The 25,236-nt window shown below is 40.7% G+C and overlaps 1 protein-coding gene and 1 long non-coding RNA gene across 2 annotated transcripts; both read right to left on the reverse strand.

The window, feature by feature from the left end:
- Positions 1–1,023: 1,023 nt before the first annotated feature.
- MRPL1 (mitochondrial ribosomal protein L1) lies at positions 1,024–18,174 on the reverse strand. The gene is made up of 9 exons (XM_063310366.1): positions 18,118–18,174; positions 15,238–15,343; positions 14,100–14,355; positions 12,647–12,730; positions 11,348–11,419; positions 8,606–8,717; positions 7,271–7,371; positions 4,493–4,574; positions 1,024–1,487 (listed from the first exon to the last, which is right to left on the reverse strand). Exons 1-9 carry the CDS (start codon positions 18,152–18,154, stop codon positions 1,339–1,341), a joined length of 999 nt encoding a protein of 332 aa, XP_063166436.1. The 5' UTR covers positions 18,155–18,174; the 3' UTR covers positions 1,024–1,338.
- Positions 18,175–20,990: 2,816 nt separating this feature from the next.
- On the reverse strand, positions 20,991–24,962 carry LOC134502168 (uncharacterized). Its single transcript, XR_010068422.1, has 3 exons — positions 24,688–24,962; positions 22,732–22,839; positions 20,991–22,232 (listed from the first exon to the last, which is right to left on the reverse strand). It is a non-coding gene; the product is annotated as an uncharacterized LOC134502168 (long non-coding RNA).
- Positions 24,963–25,236: the final 274 nt, after the last annotated feature.

The raw sequence follows: 25,236 nt of genomic DNA on the forward strand, positions 1-25,236 counted from the left end.
CATAGGGGCTGGCTTCACACCACACCTTTGGCTAAAAAGTACCTAGCTAAGTTGTGTTTTGTGCAAACAGCTACTCACAACGTTGCAGGGCTTCTAGCATGCAAATGGAAGCAAGGCAAGGTGAAATAAACTTATTCAAATCCTACAAGAGCCTCTACTGGGGGCAGAGCAGGAAAGGGATTTACAGGTAGTCCTCGCTTAACAACCATTTGTTTAGTGACAGTTCGGACTTACGATGGTATTGAAAAAAACCCAACTTACGACCGGTCCTCACACTTACATCCATCACAGCATCCCTGTGGTCACGCTATCACAATTCGAGTGCTTGGCAACCAGTTCACATTTATGACTGTCACAGTGTCCCGTGCCATTTTCAACCTTCCCAGCCTGCTTCTGGCAAGCAAACTCAGCGGGGAACCATGTGATTCACTTAATGACCACATGGTTCGCTTAATGACTCCCACAAAAGGTTGTAAAATGCGTCAGATTTGCTTAATGACCACTTCGCTTAGCATCCAAAATCCTGGTCCCAATTATGGTCATTAAGTGAGGACTACCTGTATCTCAGGAGGTTAGGTGCCGATTCCCTGCCCCCTGGCCATTGACAGTTTAAGGAAAGAACTACTCTACAGGCTTTTAGACCATCCAACAGACCTGATGACATTTTTCCAAATTCAGGTAACCGAAAGACCAAGGTTCCTGCACTACCTGCAATAAGGTATCTACTCCACCTCAGCTTAAGCTATGATGAAAGATACTTTTGCTACATGTCCACAGTATGCGGACAGAGGATGGGATCTTCCTCAGTGTCTGACTATCATGAATCTCCAAGGCCAGATGCTTTCTGCACCTCTGCCAGAACGCAAGTAGCAGCCACGTACAACATAACCCACCTCATTAACCTGCCAATGCATTTTATTTTTTCTTAAAAGACCATTAAGATATAATCAGTTTGTGGACTGAGAAAAGCAAAAACTTGAGGGACACAAGAGCTTCCAAGAGAAACAAAAGCCGAACAGAAGACTTTTCATTTTTAATAATACGCATTTACATCTTTTTTACAAACCGAGAATGGCTTGCACTGAAACATTAGCGTTAGTGTGGGCAGACTCTCCAGGTGTGCTGAGCCTGCAAAACCAACAATGCCTAGGTACATTTTGGGGACTGCTGATCTAGCAGCTCCACGGAGCTTCAGTTTTGGAGACAACTGAACTGTTGTCTCCGATGTTGGTACAAACCTCTCTTTCAAGACCAGAACTTGACGGAATTTGCGGAAGAGGCTACGAGAACAACCCTTTATAATTGTTATACAAGGAGAACATTTCTGCAGCCTTCTAATTATCTGGATTCTTCCGTTTCTTCTTCAGTGATGCTTTCAGCTTCTTTCAACTTCTCTCCTGGTGCTTCTTCAGGGAGAAATTGTTCAACTTTTACATCTAAGGCTTCACTAGTTGAACTTCGAATGCTCATACTTGTCACAAAAGGACCTTTAAACAAAAAAAAAGGGGAGGGGAGGAGGGAGCAAGAAGGAAGAATTAAACTTATTTTGGTACTGCTAGCAATTGCCTGTTGACAGAGTGTGGATGATCTAATGCTAACGACGCTGCACAAAATTATTGAAAGTACTGTTGAAAATGGCAAGTCCAAGTGAAAGTATGCAGCTTTAAGCCTCTCGTGTGTCAGTGGAAGAGATTTAAGCAGGTATTCAGTTCTCCCATTTAAAATCAGCATGATTTACAAGGCTGGGTTGAACTGTGGACCACATTTGGCATACTATGTACAATATATTACCGCTTTCAACGAAAGAAATGAGCTTTGAGCCATGTTAAGCATCTCAGTCATTGGCGACCTTGTTCAGACCAAGAGAGGGGTTGGCCCTTGGAGCCCAAGACTAAAAAAGGAGGTGGACACAGAGCAAACACTTTTCAATTTAGTTTAAACATTGCTGCATTACCAGGATAAGCCATGAGATTTCAGACCCTGGCTGTTTTTTGTTTTGTCGCTGTGTTGTTGTTTTGTTTTTATAAACCACCTTGAGTCCACAGAAGTGGGCAGTCTATAAAACTGGGTAATGAGCAAATACATAAATAATAAGAGAAAGATAGCTGGTTTATTTTTGCCAACAGGGGAGAAGTAAGTCCAAATTCCTTTTCTAGTTTTTCCCTCCATTTCTAATGCTTCCACTATCCACCGATGAAGGAAATTCTTCACCAGATGTGGGGCGTTTTCTGTTGCATTCAGAAAATAGCTCTGGCATTCTGTAAAATTTCTTTGATTTCCAGCAGTAACAACAGCCTGGGTCAGGAACTTTGCTGCTAGACCTCAAACAGAGGTTCCACTCAGTGGTGGTGCTTCTCATTGATCAGCTGCAGCTGAACAAAAAGGGGCCAGCAGAATTCCTTGGCCATATTGCAAATGCCAATGCTACCTGTTAAATGGATGATCTGTTATGCATAACACATTCATGCTATCTACAGTACCTTCCTATCTCTTTTTGCATGAAGAGAGAGGGTTAAAAAGCTTCTGTCCATGGTTTATAAGAATCCACAGTTAATTATTCATCCAAATTCAGCAAATGGGGTGTTCAAACTTTTGTTTATTAATAGGCCTGGGCAGCAAACCGTAACTACCTTATAAGCTATGATATAAGCAAATTGCCATTCGCTGACTTGGGAAAGTTGCAGTTTCTTTGAAGCAGGAAGGGCTGCTTTAAAAGTTTTCCTCTTGCATGAGAAAGGAAGAAGCAACTTGTGAACTTGAGGCTTAGGCTTAGGCTGCTGGAATCTCAGGAAAGAGAACTGGAGAAAGAAGGAATAAGCAGCCAATATAAGAACTGTCCTCACTATCAAAAATCAACACAGTGTGGTTTGCTGTCAGAGTTCATCAACACAGAGCTTGGAAACAGTTTCTATATTGTTCATCACTAATTGCCTAACAAATAAAAAATACTCAGCACTGTTGGCATTTAAACTTCAGAAAAAGCATATCCGTTAAGTCTTAATACTTTTTCCAAGTTAGCAATGCTTGGAAAAATTCTAGAACAGATGATCAAACTACTGATTCTGTAAACACTTTGGAAGCAGTCCAGTGATTACTAAAAATCAGCATGGATTTCTCAAGAACAGGGCTTATCAAATCTTATTTCATTTTTTGTGGGAATGTAGGACATGATATTCCTTTGGAGAAAATAGATGAATATTTAAAACAACAAAATCTACCAAGGATTACTGAGAAAGAAATAAAAATTATGAATGGACCTATAATAATAAGGGAAGTTTCTGAAGCTATAAAAAGATTAAACCAAGAAAAGGACCTGGACCAGATGGATTATCAGGTTTTTATTATCAATGTTTTGAGGGTAAACTTTTACAACCTCTACAAAATATGATGAATTCTATTTTACAGGGAGATGCCAGAGACTTGGAAAGAGGCTAATATAGCGCTAATACCTAAAGAGGGGCAGGATTTGACTTTAACAAGCAATTACAGACCAATATCATTATCGAATAATGATTATAACTTGTTCACAATGATTCTAGCTGATAGATTGAAAATAATTTTGCAAGAATTTATTTACAAAAGTCATTGTGGATTTTTACCTAAAAGACAGTTAACAATGTCGGAACTGTGTTGAACATTTTACACTATTTGGAACAACACTATTTGCTCTGGGCTGTGGCTGATGCTTTATTGACTACAAAAGCAAAAACAAAAGGGGGAGGAGAAGTTTCTGTTGCTTAACTGCATGAATAACATTACCATAACAGCAGCAAAAAAGAAAAAAAAATACTACTTTTTTTTCCAGACTCTGCAAACAAAAACACGCCAAACCATTCCAATGCCTGTGTAGTACTAGTAGCAGCCTCTGCAGGCAAAACAGCTTAACTGAAACATTCAAAAGAGCTGGAACACTCAAAATGATGTCCTTGAAAATGGTCAGATTTTGTTCTGAGGCCAAAACGAAATGCTGCATTCTGCGCTGACCTTAAAACAAAGCTTTCAGAACCCAAACATTGTATTTTGAGCTCAGAACGTTCAACACACTTGTTCAAGGTCAAAACCCTTCACGATAGGAACATCCTGAACAAGCGTCCTAGGCTTTTGTGGGTAGAAGTTATTTTTCTAATGAGTAATTCTGCAGGAGGAAAAAATAGGACTTTTTCAGTACAATAATTTTGCCACTTTAATGGAGGATGTTTTTCTCAAAACTCCCAAACATCTTCTCAGAGTGAAAAGATTTTTAGAAGTTTCCCTCTAAAGGAGCAAAGCAAGATTGCTTGCACATGTGAAGCAAAGTAAGTAGCCATGGCATTATTAAGCAATTTTTGCCTGACATTCTGCCTGTTATTGTTTAGCATGGCAATGTGTATCTTTTTTCTAACCGTTTTCTCCTTGACGTTAGCATGATGCTTCCCCCCCATCCTATATTCATCTGAGTAATATCATCAGCTATCAGCATCAATTAAGACATTAAAAAAAAAGACCGGCTCACCATATTTCAAAGGTTTGCGTTTACAAATGTCCTTCATAATCGTGTCCAGGTTGGCAAGTATCTGATCATTAGACATATCCAGCTGAAAAAAGTTAATACAAAATTAATGAAGCAGAAAACATTAAATGCTGTCAGGTTAATAAAAACTGCAGTGGCTGGGGTAAATATTTAATCAATGCCCTGGACTTTTGTTTAATAAAAGGGAAAACATTCTCCCATCTATTAAAGGCTCCAAGTGCTATTAGTATTATTAGTGTCATTAGCCCAGCAAGATCCAAAAAGCAAAGGTATCGTCTATTTTTATTCAGACTCAACCATTGTGAACGTATGGAGCCATTAGGTAGGTCATCTTTTCTGGGTTGGGGATAAAATATCTGCTCCTCTGTTTTCTGTAAGGTTTAATCATCTACAAACAACTAGCAAACTTAGGGGAAATACACTGTCCTTGAAGAGCAAAATGGGGGAGAGGAAGACAACACGGGGGAGATGAAAGCTATGATCTGAAGTAGAAGGTAAGTCCATCAATCTCCCTCTGTAGTGGAATCTACAGATTGTCCCAATAGAAGAGAGTACCTATAGCTCCAGGTTGAACTGTGAAGCTCTTGATGCTCTCTGAACTTGGTTGTTTGCTTGCAGGCAATTCATTACCCAACTAGGTATCATCACCAGTACCCTAGTTGTGTAAGGAAATGTCTGCAGGCAAACAACCAAGCTCAGAGAGCACCAAGAACTTCTATAGGTTGTGCCTGGAGATGACTTCTCAGGTAATAACCAGCTCCTACGACACAGTTGAGCAAATTGAGGTCACACGCAGAACCTAACTCCTTTTTTACACCTCTCTGGAGCCCCCTGCACCCATAACTCCTGAAAACCAGTGTAAGCACTGGGACATTCAAGCATTCACACAATAACAGTCCAGAGTCCAAGTTCCTTTTACTGTTTCAATGAAGTGAAATGAGCAACACAAGAGAAAAGCTGCAAATGGAGAATTCTGACACAAACCTACATTTAAAACTACATTCAGCTAATTACTTTTCCCCCCATTTCCCACTGAAGTAGGTCACCCCCCTTCCCAAACCAGGTGGCATCTCTGGTGTATCTCCTCTCTCTGGCCTTGACGTGTGAACACCATAAATTCCTAGCCATAATAATCCACTTCCCACTCCCTCCCAACACCCCCTCCCATCTGGCGACACAGAGTCTGTTCCCAGTGATAAGAGACTAAGGGAAGATGCTCCAAGAAGGGGTTCTGTGAACCTTTTGATCGGGGGGGATCTGACAACCAGTTTCTGGGCATTTGGGGGTAAGAAACATACACAAATCTGTAGCACAAACCCTAAAATTGACTTAACATAGTATGATAAGCAAATTAAAAAATGGGAGGGGGGGAACCCTGGTCTTGTTTATGTGATATTGCCCCTCCCCCTTTTCATTATTACTCTACCCACTGTAGCCTGAATCCTACCCCTGAATTAGCCTATTAAATGTATCTGGGGCTTTCAACGAAGCCCCCTTCAAAACCAGAGAGAGAGGGAATTTAAATGCAAGTGTTCATTTAAAAAAAATGAAAACAACTAATGCCACTTTAAAAGGAGACACTTTCCAGATTTTTCTCACACAAAAGGGAATACCCTTTTTCAGGTAGTGGAGAACAATACTGCCTGTCAACAGTTGGAGTTGGGGGTTCCAAGGAGGTGCCTGAAAAACAATGTGAGTCTATATGCCACCCTGGAGCTTCATGTGGCTAACCTCTATTTCTTTTATAAACATACTACTCCAGATTTCAGTAGGACAATGACCCTACTGCAACACAAATGGGCAGCATATAAAACCAAGAATACCTTTTGCTTCAGATTCCCTTTTCCACCTACAGGTTTGATCACTGAAACCATTATCTGTGCAGCAATTAAGCCTTTAATGAGGAGACAAATCAAGTTCCTCAACTCATAACATTCTGCCAGTTCTCATAGGTTAATATTTGTTGTTCCATTGTGATACTACATCTAACTATCATTTGCATTCATATGGTTTAAAGAAGCAATTCCCTGCAGATTAGTTCTTATCCTATCCATAAGACTCCAAATTCCTGAAAAAAATCCAAAATGAGGGAAGTACAGATTTATTCAATGTACAGTTTATTAACCATTTCACCCATAGTTTATTATATAGAGCTGGAAATGGCAGCCTTTTCAGATTTGTGCAGCAAATAACAACAACAACAACAACAACTTAAATGGCTGAAATCTCACTAACTTTGCCTTTCTTGCCTGAAAGTTCAGCCAACTTCATGAGAGAACACTGGTTGCAAGGTTTCAGCCACTTTAGAATATTTTAACTTAAAATTGGAATTCCAGAGGTGCTATCTGATTCAAACCTGTGATTTAGAAGATTTTAAAACCAACTTTCAGTATATATTATCCTGCCAACATGGTGACCATTATTATGGAAGCATTGAATAAAAAACTAGGATGCGTATTATGTGCAGTTCCTTATCACAGTATTGTGCACATCTACCTTTCGTGGATATTTCAGAAAGAAAACTCCTCCAGTAGCAAAAAAGTAATGACTTGCTAAACTTTCCCTAACAGGTTGTACTACTCCACCCTGCTGAAGGACCCATTCCAAAGTGTTCCTATAAAACAAAAAACGCGAACTGAAGTAACAAAGTAGCGCATCTGTGCATATTTTCAGTCAATCATTAATTTTTAGTAAACAATTAAACTCTTCCAAACCGAAGACACAGCCAAATCGCTCGCCAAAATGCCTTGTAAAACGTACCATTGCAAATGGGGTTTGGATAAGGTTGTCATTGGTCACTGAATACTCGTGGCAGATTTTGAAGAAATTAAGCGTCTCAGCAATATTGTAAGTAACAGTATCTGATTTGAAGAAAAAGCAAAATAGGGTTAGATCCATCTTACAGATGTGCCACCCAGCATGGGAGCAGACAAGCTGTTCTCCCATTTCTCTTCCCACCTGGGAAGAATTCCATACTCGGCAGTGAGGACTGCTGGGCCAAGCCTTGCCCAGGAAGTAAAAGAATGTGAAGAATTCCACATACACAATAAAGCCTCATGGTCACTGCTTATAAGTTCAATATGTGCCTAACATCGAAAACAAAAAACAAGGAAATGGTATTCATGTTTACAGTCTTTAAAGTCATCCAGAACTCTGTGAAGCCATTCCTCCTCCCAGTTGTAAAGTTCTTATCCTTATGAGAAGACCAAGTTAGAACTTGTCAGATTTTGCCCAGGCTTTCTCACTACTATAGCCAGTCCCTGGAATCCTACAAGCATCTCAGCGTCTTACCTTGAGACATCACTATGCAAACTCATTGTAACTGATGGTTCAATCTGATAATTATCTGCAGTCTCATCCTCTTATTCTCATATTTATGATAAAAGCCTAGTGTTTTTGAAGAACCTGTGCACCTTGTAACAGCCAGTGTGGTGTAGTGGTTAAAGCACCGGTCCAGGACCTGGGAGATCATCTTCAGCCATAGAAGCTCACCGGATGACTCGGGGCCAATCGCTCTCTCACCCAACTTAAGCTAAAGGGCTGCTGTTGTGGGAAAAATTGGAGGAGGGTGCACTATGTACAATACCTTAAGCTTCTCAGAAATATGGCTGGATATAAATCCAGCAAATAAATCCTAAACTTAAACACCAGCATGCAACCTAGACCACAGAACTCCAGAAATTCCTCTGGGCATCGAAAGATTTGCACTTCCAAGAGATGTGTGGAGAGAAGCCATTTAGCTTCCCTGCTTCTCAAACCTGCTCTACGGGGCCTACCTGTCCTTTTTCTTTTGCCGGTTCAAGGGTATAAATGGATGGATCTGGGAAAAATGGAAAAGGTATAATGGAAACATGGGTATTTGCTGCAATGTTTACATTTCTCCTTCCCGTGATGTGCCAGTCTGACAGCACATGTCTAAAATGAGGTGCGTGGAATTTCACAGGCTGTATGCATTGTTGAGGTAACTTCTGTAATGAAGGTACAATGAAAAATATTCCCTTTAAAACCCAATACTATGTATTTCATCTATTGGTCAAGACTTGTGCAGTAACATTTTTAAAGACTTTAGATCCTTAAGAAACACCCTCTTCTTACCATTTCTTATGGTGGGGTACTTTTGTTTCAGAATATTCCTTAAAGGATTAATTTTGGTTGACATTTCAGGCACAGTGATATAAAAATCTGCCTCGATTTCCTGATTTAAAATCTGAAAGTCCATAAAAAAAAGAAAGAAGGAAGGAGAGAGGTCATGATTTAGCATTTTGGCTGTTACGAAGTATATGCAACACAGACATTAAAAAAATCTCATTTTTTTTTCCATATTCCCTTTGCTACTAAATATAAGAACAATGAGCAGACATAAAATTGAAAGTATGTTAGATGCACAATCTCTCTGCAACCCTTTAAATTTAAAATAACATAGACTCAGAATTATCTGAAGTGAAATTAAGTATAATAATCTTTCAGCTCCTTCTCAGACGGACATTTCGTTTTCTGGTATCTCACTAGATTTACGTCATTGTTTATCCAGAGGGAAGGATCCCGGTGGAGATCCATATACTTGTTCTATGAAAAACATAATTTAAGAATCAATATTTATGACCAGGGCTATAAATCAAGAGTGGTCTAATTAATGAGATACAAAGAGTATTTCCGGAACAGGATTACATTGTGGTCTGCAATAATACTGCAGAGTACCTAAACAGCCTTTTCCATTTGTCACTTTCCTGTGTTTTTTCCACTTATTCTTCCTTTCCATTTTCTTGCCAGAGGAAATCTTCTTAGGGAATACTTAAATAGCCGATACACATTTTTTTGCCAGTCCTTCTAGGAACCCTTCATCCTAAGCAAATTCCTACAGGCAGGGCCACATTATGACTTTTGTTGGCCCTAGGCATTTGTGCCTTCCTGGATGCCCCTCCCTCCATAAAAATAATAGGGTTAAAATTATATTTCATATTATTTCCTGCATTGAACTATTGTAATGCACTGTACATGGGGCTGCTCTTGAAAGCCATCTGGAAGCTTCAGTTGGTCTAGAATGCAGCAGTGTGGTTATCACCTTTAAAGCCCTCCATGGTTACTTGAGGGACCACCTTCTCCCAAGAACATCTACCTGCCCCACATGCTCCCACAGGGAGGGCATGTTCCAGGTTCCTTCTTTTAAAACTTGTCATCTTATGGGACCTAGGAGGTGTGCCTTTTCCGTAGCTGCCCGTCCTCTGGAACAATCTCCGCCCCCCCCCAATATATGATAGGCCCCAATGTTTCTCGCCTCTAGGAAAGCCATTAAAATCTGGGTCTTTCCCCAGGCATTAGGGGCCAGTTGAGTGGGAGTCCCCTTTTCGTTGTTTGTTTGCTGTTTTGTTATGTCCTGGTTACCATTTTTTATTATACACAGTCAATTCTTGTTATTTGGGGTAGTGACGTTCTATAAAGTTGCTGCAAACACTGAACTAGTGAATATTGAACCATTACTCCCAGGGGAAATACAGCACCCTTGCTTACAGTATGAGAGGTGAAACCAGAAGGCAGAGTGTTGCCCTTCCCCTCCTAGCCTTCCAAAAAGCGACGAAGACCGGGCTTTTGCCACAAACATTGGGGTAGTGTGAGTCTGGAGTCTGGAAAAGTTGTCTGTTGAATGTGAGGGGCATGTTGTTTTGGGGGGGCACCAGTCTTTATGTCAGTTTTATCGCCTTATTATCGTTTGTAAGCTGCCCGGGGTTATGATACATATGATGGGCAGCTGTATAAATCTTTTAAATAAATAAATAAAATGAGATGGAAGAGGTACTCAGAATAGGATTCCAATTTCTGTTCTGAAAAACTGCAAATTCAGAGGAAGATCTTTGTGCTGTCACATTGCTGGAGTATAAAAGATGGGGAATCACAGCTTGTACTCTACAAAGGTGTAAAACACAACATATCTGCCCTCATAGGGTCTCCAGAATTTCCACAACGGTGAGACAAGCAAGGACACCATGAAATATGGAAAGAAAGAAAGAAAGAAAGAAAGAAAGAAAGAAAGAAAGAAAATACACTAGAAGTAGATCCCCCCCAAAATGGGTCATTTTCCAGCTTAACCAAGAGATGTTGTATTAAATATTTTTCCTGAGTTAATACAAAGAGGACACGCATTAGCAACAGAGAGTACTAGAGAGAGAGAAAATGTTTTAAAATAAAAGCATTAGTTTTTGCTGTAGCAGCTTCACACAATCCACGCTGTGACTTGATTAAAGGTTAGGGTGAGAGAGCTGCAATTCTGCTGCAAAGCTTAAGAGCAGAGTTGTCTGTTCAGTGTAAGACCCTCAAAAATCAGAGAATTACTGTATATTTTGGACACAGAATTTAGTTCTTAAGACTCTCAGAAGCTGCTGCTGTTTCCGCCCCCGCCCCCCAAATAACTTATCCTTATGGCTATAGTGATCCATTGTAAAATGTATGCAGAATGTCCAGGGAAATTCCTAAGAAGCCAAAGAAAAGTCCAAATAAGATTCACAGATGTCAAAACAATGGATTTTCAGTGATTTGTACAAGTCTTACTTCCCGTTATAACTAGGTGATACAAAACAAATCTTGGCTGCAAATAGGAGAAATCCTGTTAATTGCTAAAGCTGCTTAGTGACCATCAACTGCAGAATTCAGCTTTTGTTTCCACAGAATGTATATTACCCTGGTGCCAAGACCTGACACATGTATTCTGAACAAACCACACCCAATGTCCTGCCTATGGCAGAAGGGCTGAACCAGTACTACGCTTTGAACCCAGAAAAAGTTACAAAGAACTAACGGAGCTGATTTCAACTTAGATTCAAAGGTTACGCATATTTTAAATACCGGCTTAATTAACTCGACTCCTCCTACTATTGCAGCTCCATTTGCTGTTGCTAGAATGGCTTCTTCTGGATTCTGAAAGGGAAAAGAAATCATTTACCCAGAAGACACTGGGAAAACTGACGGTTTCTTTGCATTACAGCACCCACCCAAAAGAAAAACATAAAAATCGCTCTGGGCGGATTAAGAACATCCAGATTGAGGCCTCCAAATACATTAGGTTTCACTGCTCACATAATTCCTAGCCAGCATGACCTACAACCAGGCTAGCTGGATAAGATGGGGATGGTCATGCTTTTGTAAAAGCTAATGAATTGGGGAAATCGGATTTGAAAATTTGTTGCCAGAAGTGGATATACGAAGCAAGATGAACATTCTTGTTGTTACATCATCCATTTGAAGCTCTAAAAAGTGATCCCGGAGCTAAATTCTAGCTCCAGTGGAGTATCAATTAACAGGGACCTTGAAGGTTTTTGGACACATTCTGTATCAAGCACAGAATAAGAGTTGTTTGTTTGTTTGGTGAGGGGGTGGATGCACGGACACGTGCAGGAAACTATGTGCTAACATCAGTGCCCAAATGCATATTAATAAAGTATCTAGGATCCATTTAGTTATGCAATACTAATGTTTAGAAAAAAGGATGAAGGAAAAAAATAGTATGATGATTCCATAGGCATAGCGAGTTTTCCATAATTGTGAAAATGACCAAGATATCTTCAGTTGCTAATGGATAAACATCTGCAAAACCTATTCCATTTGTTCTTCCTTGCTGCATTCTGCATCAAACCCACTTACCCGTTAGTTATGTAGTATTGTTTATCTTTTATTAAATCTCTGTCAAGTCTGTGATTTAGCCCTCATCCACAACCACAACTGAAATGAAGCTTAAAGTGTGTATCCTTCTACCTGCTCACAAGAATCTACAGGTAGTCCTTGCTTACCAAGCACTCTTTCAGCCACCGTTCGAAGTTGCAACGGCACTGAATGAGTGATACTTATAGTATTCTTAATCTCATTCCCCCTTAAGATTTCATTTGCTCCAAGGATTTCTATCACCCATGTCTAAATGTACATTAAGAGATGCCCAGGATCCCTTTTCTGTTTTCACAAAAGCGTTCTTCTTGCTGATCACACAATTAAAAACAAATAAATTGAATCTCTGCACATAAAGTAAATTTCTGATACCTTAACCAAACCTCATCCACTGTTCTGCAGACCTCATGGGAACAGAGTTATGTTGTATGCCAATGTAACATGCAAGTCGCTGAAGTATCTTGGACTCAATGCTCAATAACTCACCTCAGTAAGTACTAAAATCTTGGGGATGACATCTGTGTAACGGTACGGCAATAAAACAGTACTAATAAACGGCCCCACAGTTTTCTGAAAGGTATAAAAGCAAAAGGAAAAAAAAATTATCTGATTCAACAAGACAAATACTTATTTGCTATATGCTATATGCTATATGCAATATGAGATATATGATATATATATGATATATATATATATATGTATATATATATCTCTTTCTACATTTTTAAACTGTCCAAAGAATGATTCTTAAACCTACAGAACTCCATTCAAAGGATTCATTATGGGTTGTTTTAAAAGCAGTGCCTGAAGCCACTTTTCAGTGATATATTTGCTGTGCTTTTATCAAAGTTGGGCAACTTTTAGGTGTGTGAATTTCAGCTCCTAGAATTCTCAACAATGGCCTCACTGTGGAATTCTGGGAATTGAAGTCCATATATCTGGAAGGTGCCATGGTTAAGAAGCACAGTTTTAAACTGCTCTATTGCTATGGCTTGGCCTTGGTTTTATGCTGTTTATATTTATATTTACGCTGTATTATATTATAATGCACTGTGGAGGAAGACATATTATATTAAAGTTTTATTAACAACATAATGCTATCTTGTATTTAATTGTTACAGCGATTGTCCTCTTGGGTAGACATGGTCTAGAAAGGCAAGTTAAATAAATGAATAAAGAAAAGAAAAGATCAGGATGCTTTGCCTTTTTTCTTTTCTCAGTTTGTAATCTAGTAATCTCACTGGTTTGAGTTCAGGTAACAGCCATAATAAGATTTTAAAAGTGACTTTTTAAAAAATTAAAAAGGTATAAACTACATTACAGAACCCAAATAACTAATCAGCTAGGACCATAAGCACAAGAAAACTCAATTTGTTACATCACATCATTCTTTGCCATTTCACTCATAAGGTGCTCAAGGCAATTACTCTAACAATCTAAAATGTAAATTAAACGTGTTAAAAACACTGAAATTACTAGGACAACTCAAAAGGCCTGAGTAAAAAAGACAATGGAATTTTTAAAAGTTTCTCAATCAGCAGCACTCTTAATTTCTCACTAGATATCTTGATTATTCACTTCCAGGACTTCAGTGCTGTTTTAGTTACATGACTCTATGCAATGTATAGAGATACATCAACTGTTCAAAGCACCAACCCTGCAACACAAACTGAACTCCAGTTTTTCCCTGTCTAATTTTATTCAATCAACCCAATACTTTATAACTGCCAAAACACTCTGAAAAACTATCTGCTAGATAGCTCAGTCTCTGGTGATGATCTGTTCTGCTAATCCTTGCACTAAGAATTGCTTACAGATTATACATCTTCAGTGTTTTGTTTGGTTAAAAAAAAAACCTCCATTTTTACAACGTGTCAAAAATAATTCCAGCTACGAAATAAGGCTGTAAAAAAAAGGAAATGCTAATACAAGCCAATACCTTCTTCTCCAATGCCATATCCAAGGTGATGTCTACATACAATTCCTGGGTAGGGGATGTAAAGTCCAGCAGTTGAAACTTCTTCAAAAGCTCTAAAGCCGCTTCTGCGTCATAAACTGGTCTTTGATAACACCAGGTCAAATAAACATCATCTTTTGGCTCGCATGGTAAAGGCAATTTATAACGGTCATCTTTATCCTTCGGCTCTGATGCCTGGGCTTTTTCTTGGGAGAGTCTTTTATATTTCCTTCTTGATCTTTAAGGAAACAGAAGCAGTTTTGTTTTATGTAGTTCCGCTGAATAAATACTCATAATATTTTTTTTTAATGGCTAAAAACCATGTTAGAGATAAAAAAAGTTGCCTTAATCCACAGCAAAACCAGGAGGAAAACACACAAAGTATACTGTACTAGAAATCTGCTGCATTTTGAGACAACTATTTGCTATACCTTTATCCAAAGCAACACCAGTGACCCACCCTGGGGCAAGGGGATTAGGATTTTTAATTAAAGGGACATGCAGAAAAAAAAGAGAGAAGCACAGACAGAAAATTGTACATAAATTAAAAGCATCCCATTTGCAGGTTGGGTCTGAAACTAGAAAACATTAAACAAGGTTCCAGAGAAACAGCTGTTTTCTCTTCTGTTTTAACAAGTTCATCTCTATTTCACGACAAACTTTAGGAACTAGAAAGACCCATCTACGCTTTATCTATTCCCTGACAAATATAGATATATCATTAATATGAGTAGAAAATATTTAAAATTATTCAATTTTAAGCTCTGGTCATCCGTCTCAGTGGACGGATGATGAAATCAGAGGAGAAAAATCTGACTCCCTTAATGTTTTTAACTATAACTAAGACTGCACGGAGCCAGCTTTTGAACATAATTAAAAACACAGCTACAAAATGTTTTCAAGGTGCAATCAAAGCACTATATCTATAAATGCCTCTATAAACAAATGCATTTCACAACTGCCTGCATAGTGTACCAGAAACAATATGTCATAATCATAGAATTTAACAAAACGTTAGATAGCATATTTTACACTAGATAAAGAGACAGCATATCTGAACTTAGATACTAGCGACATGCTTTATATTAACTATTCAAATAAATCCCCCTTATTTACTTACTTTGCAGCATAGTTTCTACTGGGAACCAGTAAGTTGGTAAAACAAGGAAGCACTGCAGAATGCCGAACAATTCTAGAGAAAATATGGCTTGGACTGTGAGCATAAACTGTAGAAAGACAAAAGCAGAGAATGTGTTCTTCTAGGAACAGTCCAGAATGAACTACATTGCTAGTCATGTCACTTCATTGCAAAAGGTGGAATGGCCTTTCTAAGGTCTTTCTAGACATTTGTAACAGAAAAAGGTCTGTAGATGATGCAGTTCTGATATTTGCAAGTACTACATGGTTTGACAGAACTAACCAGGGTTTCCCACTCTCAAACCTAAAAATATATTTTGGATAACTACAGGAGGGGTTTTTTTAGAAGTAAAATAAACAGCTGTTCATTTCATCTGCAGCCAGATGAGGCACTGGAGAAGTTAGCTTTCATCTTAGAATTGCTCCGAGAACTGGCTGCATGTTATCTGAGCATAATCTAAAATGTCTATTTCTTCAGGGGTACTCATAGGTGTTTTCTGCAGAATTATTCACTCATAGCCTGTCATGAGTAAGGATGGCGAGCAGGGAGCTCCCATCCAGACTGTTAAGCGCATGCGTAGCACTGAGGAATTGGGCAGCCATTCAAAGAGACACAGATCGGGACCACCTTAACCCTTGGGGGTTATATGTCTGGGTTTTTCCCACGCTTCTTCAGTTTGTTAGGATTCCTGTTATGTACAAGCAATAAAACATTAGAGACCAGTTCCTTGTCTCAGTGTGGTTCCTGGCTGTTAGGACATAGCCAGAGTATGTAACTTTTGATGGCCAGGGCATACTTAGCAGGGGCTGGGGGGGGAGGGGAGGGCCAGCTGTGGGTACATCTGGAATTCTCTCTTTTTTTTAACCTGGATTTGGGGAAGTTTGCTTTACTTTTAGATTTTGCATCAGTTTCATCTGCTTGCTTGCTTCAAAATGACAATAAGCACATGAAACAGAAGCTTGTAGTCTAATTATATAAATATAGATTAGCATATTTTACTTTTGGTTTGCCAATGTTTAACTGGACCTACTCTGGGGCTTTTAAAAACTCTGGGGTATAGGGGTAAGTGACTTAAATAGCTGAGTGACCAAATGGGTTAGTTATGGCCACTTACACTTTGGGAGTAACTGAAAATAAAGTTTACTTGAATCAAAAAGAAGCTTTAGAATTAAAAAAATAGTGCTCATCACATCAAAGTCCTATCTAGAGTAGCATCCTGTTCCCATGGTAAAGATTAGGCCTTTTTCAAGTCAAGCTTGACTCTTCATGACTTTATGGATACATGAGTATGGTTTTCTTGGTAATCACATGAAAGTAGTTTGTTACTACCTTCTCCCTGGATGTTTGTTCAGCTTCCCAGTCTCTCCTCAACACTCCCCTCAATTCTTCAGAGGTCTCCCACCTGTGTGTTATCAAGGGCCAAATCCACTTAGCTTCCAGGCCCATGTAAGGTCAACCATGTGATGATACCTGCTGAGACTATGAGTTTCCATAATGATCAGTTGTATGCCAGTGGAGATGACTGCACTAGAATCCTCCCACTTGCACTGTCCCACCAACCAATCCTGAGCCGTATTAGCTTTGAAATATATGGTTATACTACAACCGTCTTAAATAATAACCATTGGCAGCCTTTTTCTAAGCCTCTTTTAAAGCCCTCCAAGTTGGCACAATTAGGTCATGCATTTGTGACTTCCAATTAACCATTATGACAAAATATCTCATGCTGTCTGACTTGAATATCCTGTTTAGCTTAATTGAAAGCTGCTGGATTCTAACATCCATTTTCTCCACCCTTTTAGGCCCCTGTCACAAACCAGCTCTCTTTTCCTCGCGTTTTGGTTAAAAGAACTCATCCCAATTTGCTCTAGTCACTTGATTTTCTTTTGCAAACCCTTTTTGTACTTCTTTAGAGCTGAACAGGATTAATCTAGGCAAGAATTAACCTAAGCAATTAATCCTTTACAAAATGGAGAATAAGGACTGGATTATTCACACCCAGACAAAAAATAGTTTTCTTGCAACCCCTTGTGGATTTATATTAAAGAAAGAGGCATTTGCCTCTTTCTTACCCTACCCCATGTTCCCTCTACTTTAAACTCCTAGTCAGGCCCTAGGAGTTGGACCAATAAAAACGGGGGGGGGGGCACCAGAGTAGGGATGACAGTCCTAGTACCTTGGTCAAACTGGCAATTTATGCATAAACCCAAGACAGTTTCTTCAGCATGTACATGGGCAGGCATATTTTCTATGGTGATGCACAAAGCCACCCCTATTTAACTTTTACAGCCCAAATTCTCATCGAGGCACAGCCAGCTAGTCAGGAGAAGGAAGGAGCATCGCCAGCCCGGGCTCCTCTAGAGCAGCATTTCTCAAACTTTTTGCTCTCAGGACTACTTCCCTCTTTGAAAAATTATACAAATAAAACACAGCTTTTATTGGCATCTGTTATATTTATCGATATTTACCATATTAAAAATTAAAATTGACACATTCATAGAATATTTATTGAATCATATAAACATAACCATATTAACCCTTTAGATATTAACATACATATTTTTCGTGAAAAAAACCCAATTTTTAACAGATTAAAAAAGTAATGAGAAGAATGACATTGTTTTAAACTTTTGCAAATAACTTTAATATCTGGCAAATAATTAAGAAACGCTGCTCTAGAGCTCAATTCTAAATCCATCATCCCTCTGGGAGTCGGGGGAGCATACACGCTTAATAAATTATTATTATTAATGTAAGATCCCAAGATGAGCCATTCTGAGAGATTAAGCAGGGAAGGGGAGGGGAAAAAAAGGCTACTACGGATTTGATCACCCACCCTGCTCGCCGGATCCGGGCTCTCACCTTTCTGGAAGCAGCATCTCGTTACGGCCGCCGCCATCTTGCCAGGAAGGAAAGCCCGGAGGTGCTCTGCCAAAGCGGTCCGGCCGGCCACACGGAGTCGGCAAGAAAGGTTCCGCCTCGGGGGAAGGAGGGAACGGAACAGAAACACTGACAGCAAATTGTTGCATCAACCGGTTGCCCAAGCAAAGGGCCCTCCTGCGCTTATTTGCTTGGGAGTAAAGTCTTAACTGAAGCATGGCTTATTAGGAACATACCATGCAGTCCAGCCAGAAGGGTCAGGTCTCAACCTCCTCTAGTTTGTAAACCATGGTTTATTAGCCAACAGCAGTTTACTTAATAAACCATGGTTAAATCATGGCTTAGCCTGAGGTGTGAACCCTGCCAGCTTTTGCAGTGGGTATTGTTTTTTAATGGATTCATTCATTAATGTTAAAATGCTTTTTCACCTATAAATTATCGTAAAGAACATTACAATATGAAAATACTAGTTACTGTACAGGAATGATGTTGCACATTACTTTAAAAATTATTAGATAGTCCTCACTTACTGACAGTAATTGGGACCAGGAACTCTGTCACTAAGTGATGTAGTCATAAGGTGCAATGTCACATGACTGTGCCGACATGGGACAGCAGTTTCAGCAGTCCCAGTGCCGTCGTTCGGTGATTCCTGCCATTTGCAATCTCCTGCCAGCTTCCCCATTGACATTGCTTGTCGGACGCTGGCAGTGAAGGTGGCAAATGGCAATCACGTGACTGCAGGATACTGCAATGTTGTAATTGCAAGCCAGTTGCCAAGAGCCTAAATTGTGATCAGGTGACCGCAGGGACGCTGCAACGGCTGCAACTATAGGGACCTGTCAAATGTCCCCCTCGTTCAATAGCATTGTAAGTTCAAACATTTGCTAAACAAGTGGAAGTTAAGTGAGGACTACCTGTATTTGTTATTTAGGTTTCTATCCAATCTTTTCTCCAGCCAGTTTACTAGGTGACTGCACCAGTCACTTAGTCTTGGCCCAACCTACCTCGCAGGATTGTTGTTCCAAGGGAAAAAAACAGGAAGAAGTACTATACATGCTGCTTTTTGCTGCTGAATGAAACGCAGGATATAAATGTAATAAATAATTGACCACTTTGGGCTCCAAGCCAGTCTTCCCTGTCTCTGTTGTTAACAGGAAAAGATCTCTTTGGTGCTCTCTGAGCTTGGTTGTTTGCTTACAGTTGTTTCATTACCCAACTAGGTAACATCTTCAGGGCAAGTGAGTGTGGTTTTGCTGCCAGTGGTTTCCTACTTCTTGATTATTGTTTTCTGCCTGATTGTCTGGTATTGATCCCTGCTTATCTGAGTATTAGCTGTGGGAAGGGATGTATTCTAGTCCTTTTGTGAAACACCAAGGAGGAAACCACACCCCCACCAAAATGGCAGGGCAAGCTACTGTATATAAACAGGCAGCAAACCTCAGGCTCACTCGCACTGATGATGTTACCTAGTCAGGCAACATCTGCAAGCAAACAACGCATCTCAGGGAGCACCAAGAACTCCACAGTTCAACCGTGAGCTACAGGTATTCTCTTCTATTGGAGCAGATCTTTATGCTTGGATTAAATAAACATTAGTCCTCCACTGATTATGCAGTATACTAAGAACTTTCATCATAACTTAATTAGTGGAGGATGGAACGGGTGGTAAGTCACAGCACCTAAGCTACTTGAGGGGTGATGAAACACAGTGCCTGCCTAAGGAAGCTACCAAATTGTTGCACTGCTTCCACGGCAGATCATTAACCAGTTCAGCTTCCCAGTCCCCTTAATGCTGGTGTAGGGGGTGGACGGGGGTGCGAGTCACCCACATGAGATCTGCACAGGCCGCATAAGTAGAAGGGACCTATCATTTTACCAGGGTGGGTTAATGGAATTCTTTCAATCTATCCTTTTTGTCTAAAAGGAACACTTTGCCCAGGCAACAAAAGACAATCTTAAAGTAGTAAGTGCAGAAATCAATCTAGAGCTTTTCTTCCGCAAGAGTCATTTATTCACTTTTTTTCTCAGATGGACTGGGAAAAGATATAATATAGCAAGATATTATTTTATCAGATGTAACGTAATAGATTGAAATATAGCAAGAGGCCCCAATATCCCCAAGGAGGTAGCAAGCTGATCATGATTCTGCTTGTAGCTTGCAGTAGAAAACCCATGATTTATTAAGAGTTAGGAGGCATTCTGTCTGGAAGCAGCCTTCTCATGTACCCTGAGATGAAGAAACGAATCATTAAGCTCCTGATTTTGTGAAGGATCCGGGCTTCTGCTTTTTTCCTTAAATGTCTTATCGATTGGTGTAATTCAGAGGATTTTATCCCAAGTTTGTGAATGTAGGTTCCCTGTCTCTCTCTCTCGTTACAGGAACAGAGTTTTACGCCTTTTATTAAATAAAACGTTTTAAATAAAACTTTATAGTGCACCTATCGTGCAGTATACTAACCACTTGCTTTGTTAGTTTATCTGGTTTTTTTATTCACCTGCCTTCGATTTCAGATCATGTTATTTTACACAAGGCTTCATATATTCTAGATTTAACCATTTCTGCTTCTTTTTTCTTAGTTGGAATGACTGTATAGGATAAAATGGCACCAAACCATAGTCACACTAGCCATCTATCAAGATATAATGTTGGGTAGGCAAAGGTTGATCCAGCCCGTCTCCCCCACCCCTAAATATGATCTCTGTGCATTCAGAATCCTGGTATACAGTACATCGTTGTTTATGCTTGCATATGCAAGATCTTTACTCTTATTTCAGCTGTTCAGACCTTCCCAGAGCATGGGGCAGGAGATTCAATCAAACGTCTTACCAAAATAAATAAATTTCTTCCCAATGTTGATTTATTTTTTATATACAATGGCTACTATGCCACTCCTGTTTATGGGACAAAACACAACCTTTTCTGGTATGGATGGAACTGAAGAACTTGGTGACCCAGCAGACGTTCCCAGCTCATTAGCAAACCTACTTCCTTTCTTTGATATATAATCTCGCAGGAGATTTCAGATCTGATGCAACTTACTGCCACAGGATTCACTTGTTGCCTACGGTATCACTGTGCGCTGCAGAAGTTGCGTTTTACAAAAACAGACTAAGATTCAAGCCAAAACCAAAAAATTAATTAATGAAAGGTCTAAATTCATTTTGGAAGAGGAAAAGGATGATCTAGGCAATATATTTCTTGGAGGGGAGAAATTATAACGTAGATCCAAACAGCTTTCATGCAAGCAAGATTCCCCTGAAATCTGCCTGCACAACACTGAAGGCCAAAAAGAAACACAGCCCAGTGTGAGTCATTTCCTGCTTTAATATTTCTCCCAATGTCATCTTAATAACTGTTCATACTTCACAGGTTATAATTATTTAGGAGAGTTCCAATGATATTAAAGGGCAATTGTCAAACTGTATTTGGTTTTGAATAAATTATCCGTCTCTGCTCCAAATTAGGTTCAAAATGAATTTGGAAAGGGTTTTTCTAGTTTTAAGATGTGTTGACAGCACCTGATTACCATTTGTTACATATATGAGTATTACTCATATATGGCTGTCAGTGTAGCATGAACTATATTTTATTCAGCCAATAAAAAAAAAAAGCAAAGCTATGCCTCTACATTTCAACAGTAGGAGTAAAGAGAGGCAAGTGATGAACTCATCAGATGTAGTTAAAAGTATTCGGCTTCATTTCTACAAGGGATGAAGACTAAGAGACAAAGCCAAGGGGGTTACAATTATGAGCATAAAACAGAAGATGAGGATTGCCAATGCTTTTGCAATTGTTATATTCCAGACAGGAGAAGCCATTAGAGAAAAATGAGTGGAAATAAAGAGATTATAGGACATTGGCTGAAATACTAAATTGGGGTGTTTTAAAAGAGGAATAGGCAACCTGTGTCCCTTGCTCAAATTTATTCAAAAGCCCAGTGTAACAAATAAGGTCTCTGTTAAGAGCTGTCTAAGGGGACGCGGTGGCGCTGCGGGTTAAACCGCTGAGCTGCTGAGCTTGCCGATCGGAAGGTCGGTGGTTCGAATCCGCGTGACGGGGTGAGCTCCCGTTGCTAGTCCCAGCTCCTGCCGACCTAGCAGTTCGAAAACATGCAAATGTGAGTAGATTAATAGGTACCGCTTCAGCGGGCAGGTAACAGTGTTCTGTGTAGTCATGCCAGCCACATGACCATGGAGGAAGTGTCTACCGACAAACGCCGGCTCTTCGGCTTTGAAACGGAGATGAGCACCGCCCCCTAGAGTCGGACACGACTGGACTTAATGTCAAGGGAAACCTAAGAGCTGTCTACCTGTCCCTTTCCTGCACTGCACTGCTTGGAGAGAGAAAAGGGGGTATCCAAAAACAGGCTTCCCCAGATACTTCTGGCTCTTGCCACAGCCACCAGGCAGTACTCAACAGCTTATTTCTGAGAATTTGGTTCTCAACATCAGCAATGATTCTCCACTCCTGATCTCATGGAGGTACAGAGTTTGACAAGAAATATGGAAAGCCATGGAAGCTGAGGCCTTGAATAAAATGCTTGTGGATGAAGAATAGGGAGACACCTAATGAAGGAAGGGAAAAGCACTTACGTTGAATGAAGCTGGTGGGGATCTTCTAGCTCTCGGGCCAGATGTGGACAGCCAAGCTTCCATCAGCCTTGGTGATCTCTCCCTTCTATTTTCCCCTCATCTGCAGTCCTGTTTTTCATAAAACAGTTGAGAACAGGACAGAGAGGTAACCTTCAGAATCAAGGCACATCTATCATGATTTCTATTTTGTTACATAATGCAATGTTGCTAGGACTTAATCTGAATCGGCGCTTAACATGGTTAAGCTCAGAAACTGTTTCAAAAAGCTTGGAGAATTGGCATTTCGTTTGAGAATTGAAATTGCATTTCATTTGCTGCTGGGTTATCATCCTAGCTCCCCTGGTTGAGTTCACATATCATGCTAACCTATGGTTTCTTGAATAAACCACAGAGGCCTGATTTACAAACCCCGATTCACACAGCACCCTAAGCCTAAAGCAAATAAACCCCATTACATTTTAATATATTCTCTTAAGAGTGTTAAAGGCTGCTTTCCATTAGAGGAACACTTACTTCAAAATATTCTACTTCAGACACATGTGAAGACCTAGCTCTCTGGACAAGGCTCTAATTCTGGGAAAGGTGGGAGGAAAGAGAAGAAGAGGACGACCAACAGCAAGGTGGGTGGACTCAGTTACAGCAGCGATGGGTGAACCACTGGAAGACCTGAAAACCAGTTAGGGACGGATCATCATGGAGAAAAGCTATCTATATGGTTGCTAAGAGTCGACCGTGACTTGATGGCACATAATCATCAATCATCATTCACTTATATCATGCTTGACCATGTTGTTGTCGTTAGTTGCCGTCAAAGTTGAGGACCAGAAAAAGAGGAAGACCTTCAATGCGATGGATTGATATAATTGATACAATTACTGCAACAATGGATGCAAACATTGGAACAGTCAGGCATATGGCGCAAGACTGAACAGCATTTCGTTCTGTTATACATAGGGTCACCATGAGTCGTAAACTACTTGACAGCAACTAACAACAACATGGTCAAGTATGATGTAAGAGAATGATGATTGATGATTATGTGCCATCAAGTCACTGTTGACTCTTAGCAACCACATAGCTTTTCTCCATGATGATCCGTCCCTAACTGGTTTTCAGGTCTTCCGGTGGTTCACCCATTGTTACTGTAACTGAGTCCACCCACCTTGCTGCTGGTCATCCTCTTCTTCTCTTTCCTCCCACCTTTCCCAGAATTAGAGCCTTGTCCAGGGAGCTGGGTCTTCACACAATGTGTATGAAATAGGATATTATGAAGTAAGTGTTCTTCCTCTAATGGAAAGCAGCCTTTAACACTCTAAGAGAATATATTAAAATGTTACAACTATGGCAGGGTAGAGAGCAGATAAATGAGAATACCTCTGAATTGTTTGAAGATTAGCAAGTTTTTAGTTCCCAATATATTAATAGTCAGGAGAACTATATTATTTCTTTCCCCACATTGAATTCAATCCCTGAAATTAAGAATGGGCAAAACAGATTTGTGGGTGAAAAGCTGTTTGAGAGCTCCAGTTCTAGCTCTGGAAAAAAAAAACCCATATCCGGCAGGAATCTTTTCTCCTTGGTTCCAGGTCTAGCAAGTAACAGTTGGTGAAATCTTAAATTCTAGAGAAAATTAAAGTAAGCCTGCCAAACGGAAAGGTGTCCACCCGTCTAGATGGTGTTCATTAAACCAGGACCTCCAGCTTTTTATGTCCAGCCTTGATTATGATTATGTCCTGCCTTAGGCCCAAAGACAGTCAGCTGGGTGACCTTGGGCCAGTCTCCCAGCCCTATGAAGTGGGCAATGGCAAACCACTTCTGAAATTTTGCCAAGAATAGTTCAGGCAGTCATGAGGAGTCTAAAACTGACTCGAAGGCACACTCGCACTCATGTGCCATCAAGTCATTGTCGACTCCCAGCACCCACATAGATGTTCTCCATGATGATCTGCCCCTAACCTGGTCCTTCAGCTCTTCCAACGGCGTCCAGCCTTTTTTGTGCGTCTGTGGGTCAGTCTTTTTCTCCCTCCTCCAGCCAGCCCTGCGCTGTCCCTACTCACTGTCTTATGCCCCCTAACGCTCCTGCACCCTTCCCACCACCACCACCACGATGCAGGCCCTCCTTCCTCCTCTGATCAGTCCGCGGGGGTGCCAACCATACCCCATGGGCCAACCTGGGGTTAGCGTTGGCACGCTGCGGGCCGAAGAGGCCGCGGTGGCGCACGAAGGACCCGCCCGCCTCCGCCCCGGGCGGGCAGCGCGCGCGCGAAGAGGCGCGCCCCCTCCCTCCCTCCCTCCCTCCCTTTTTCCCGCGCTGCGCCTCCCCTCCGGGCAGGACCCTCCCCGCGGGGGCTGCCGGGCTGCGCGAGGCGCGGGGTGGGATGCGCGCGCGCGAGGGGGCCTGCGCGAGGCGCGCGGCGGCAAGGCGGGAAGGCGAGGCGCCGCCGCAGGAGGAGGAGACGGCGGCGGCTGGAGCCCTCCTTCACGCTGCGGCGTCGAGGCAGGCCA

The sequence above is a fragment of the Candoia aspera genome, chromosome 8 (assembly GCF_035149785.1).
Source record: "Candoia aspera isolate rCanAsp1 chromosome 8, rCanAsp1.hap2, whole genome shotgun sequence".
NCBI classification, from domain to species: Eukaryota; Metazoa; Chordata; class Lepidosauria; order Squamata; family Boidae; genus Candoia; species Candoia aspera.

Excerpts from the sequence above, each read along its gene's own strand:
- MRPL1 (XM_063310366.1), bottom strand. The coding sequence starts at position 18,154 with ATGGCGGCGGCCGTAACGAGATGCTGCTTCCAGAAAG. Across the intron at positions 14,356-15,237 it reads AGTAGAAACTATGCTGCAAA|ATCAAGAAGGAAATATAAAA; the intron begins GTAAGTAAATAA and ends GTTTCCTTAAAG. Across the intron at positions 12,731-14,099 it reads ATATGGCATTGGAGAAGAAG|AAAACTGTGGGGCCGTTTAT; the intron begins GTATTGGCTTGT and ends TATACCTTTCAG.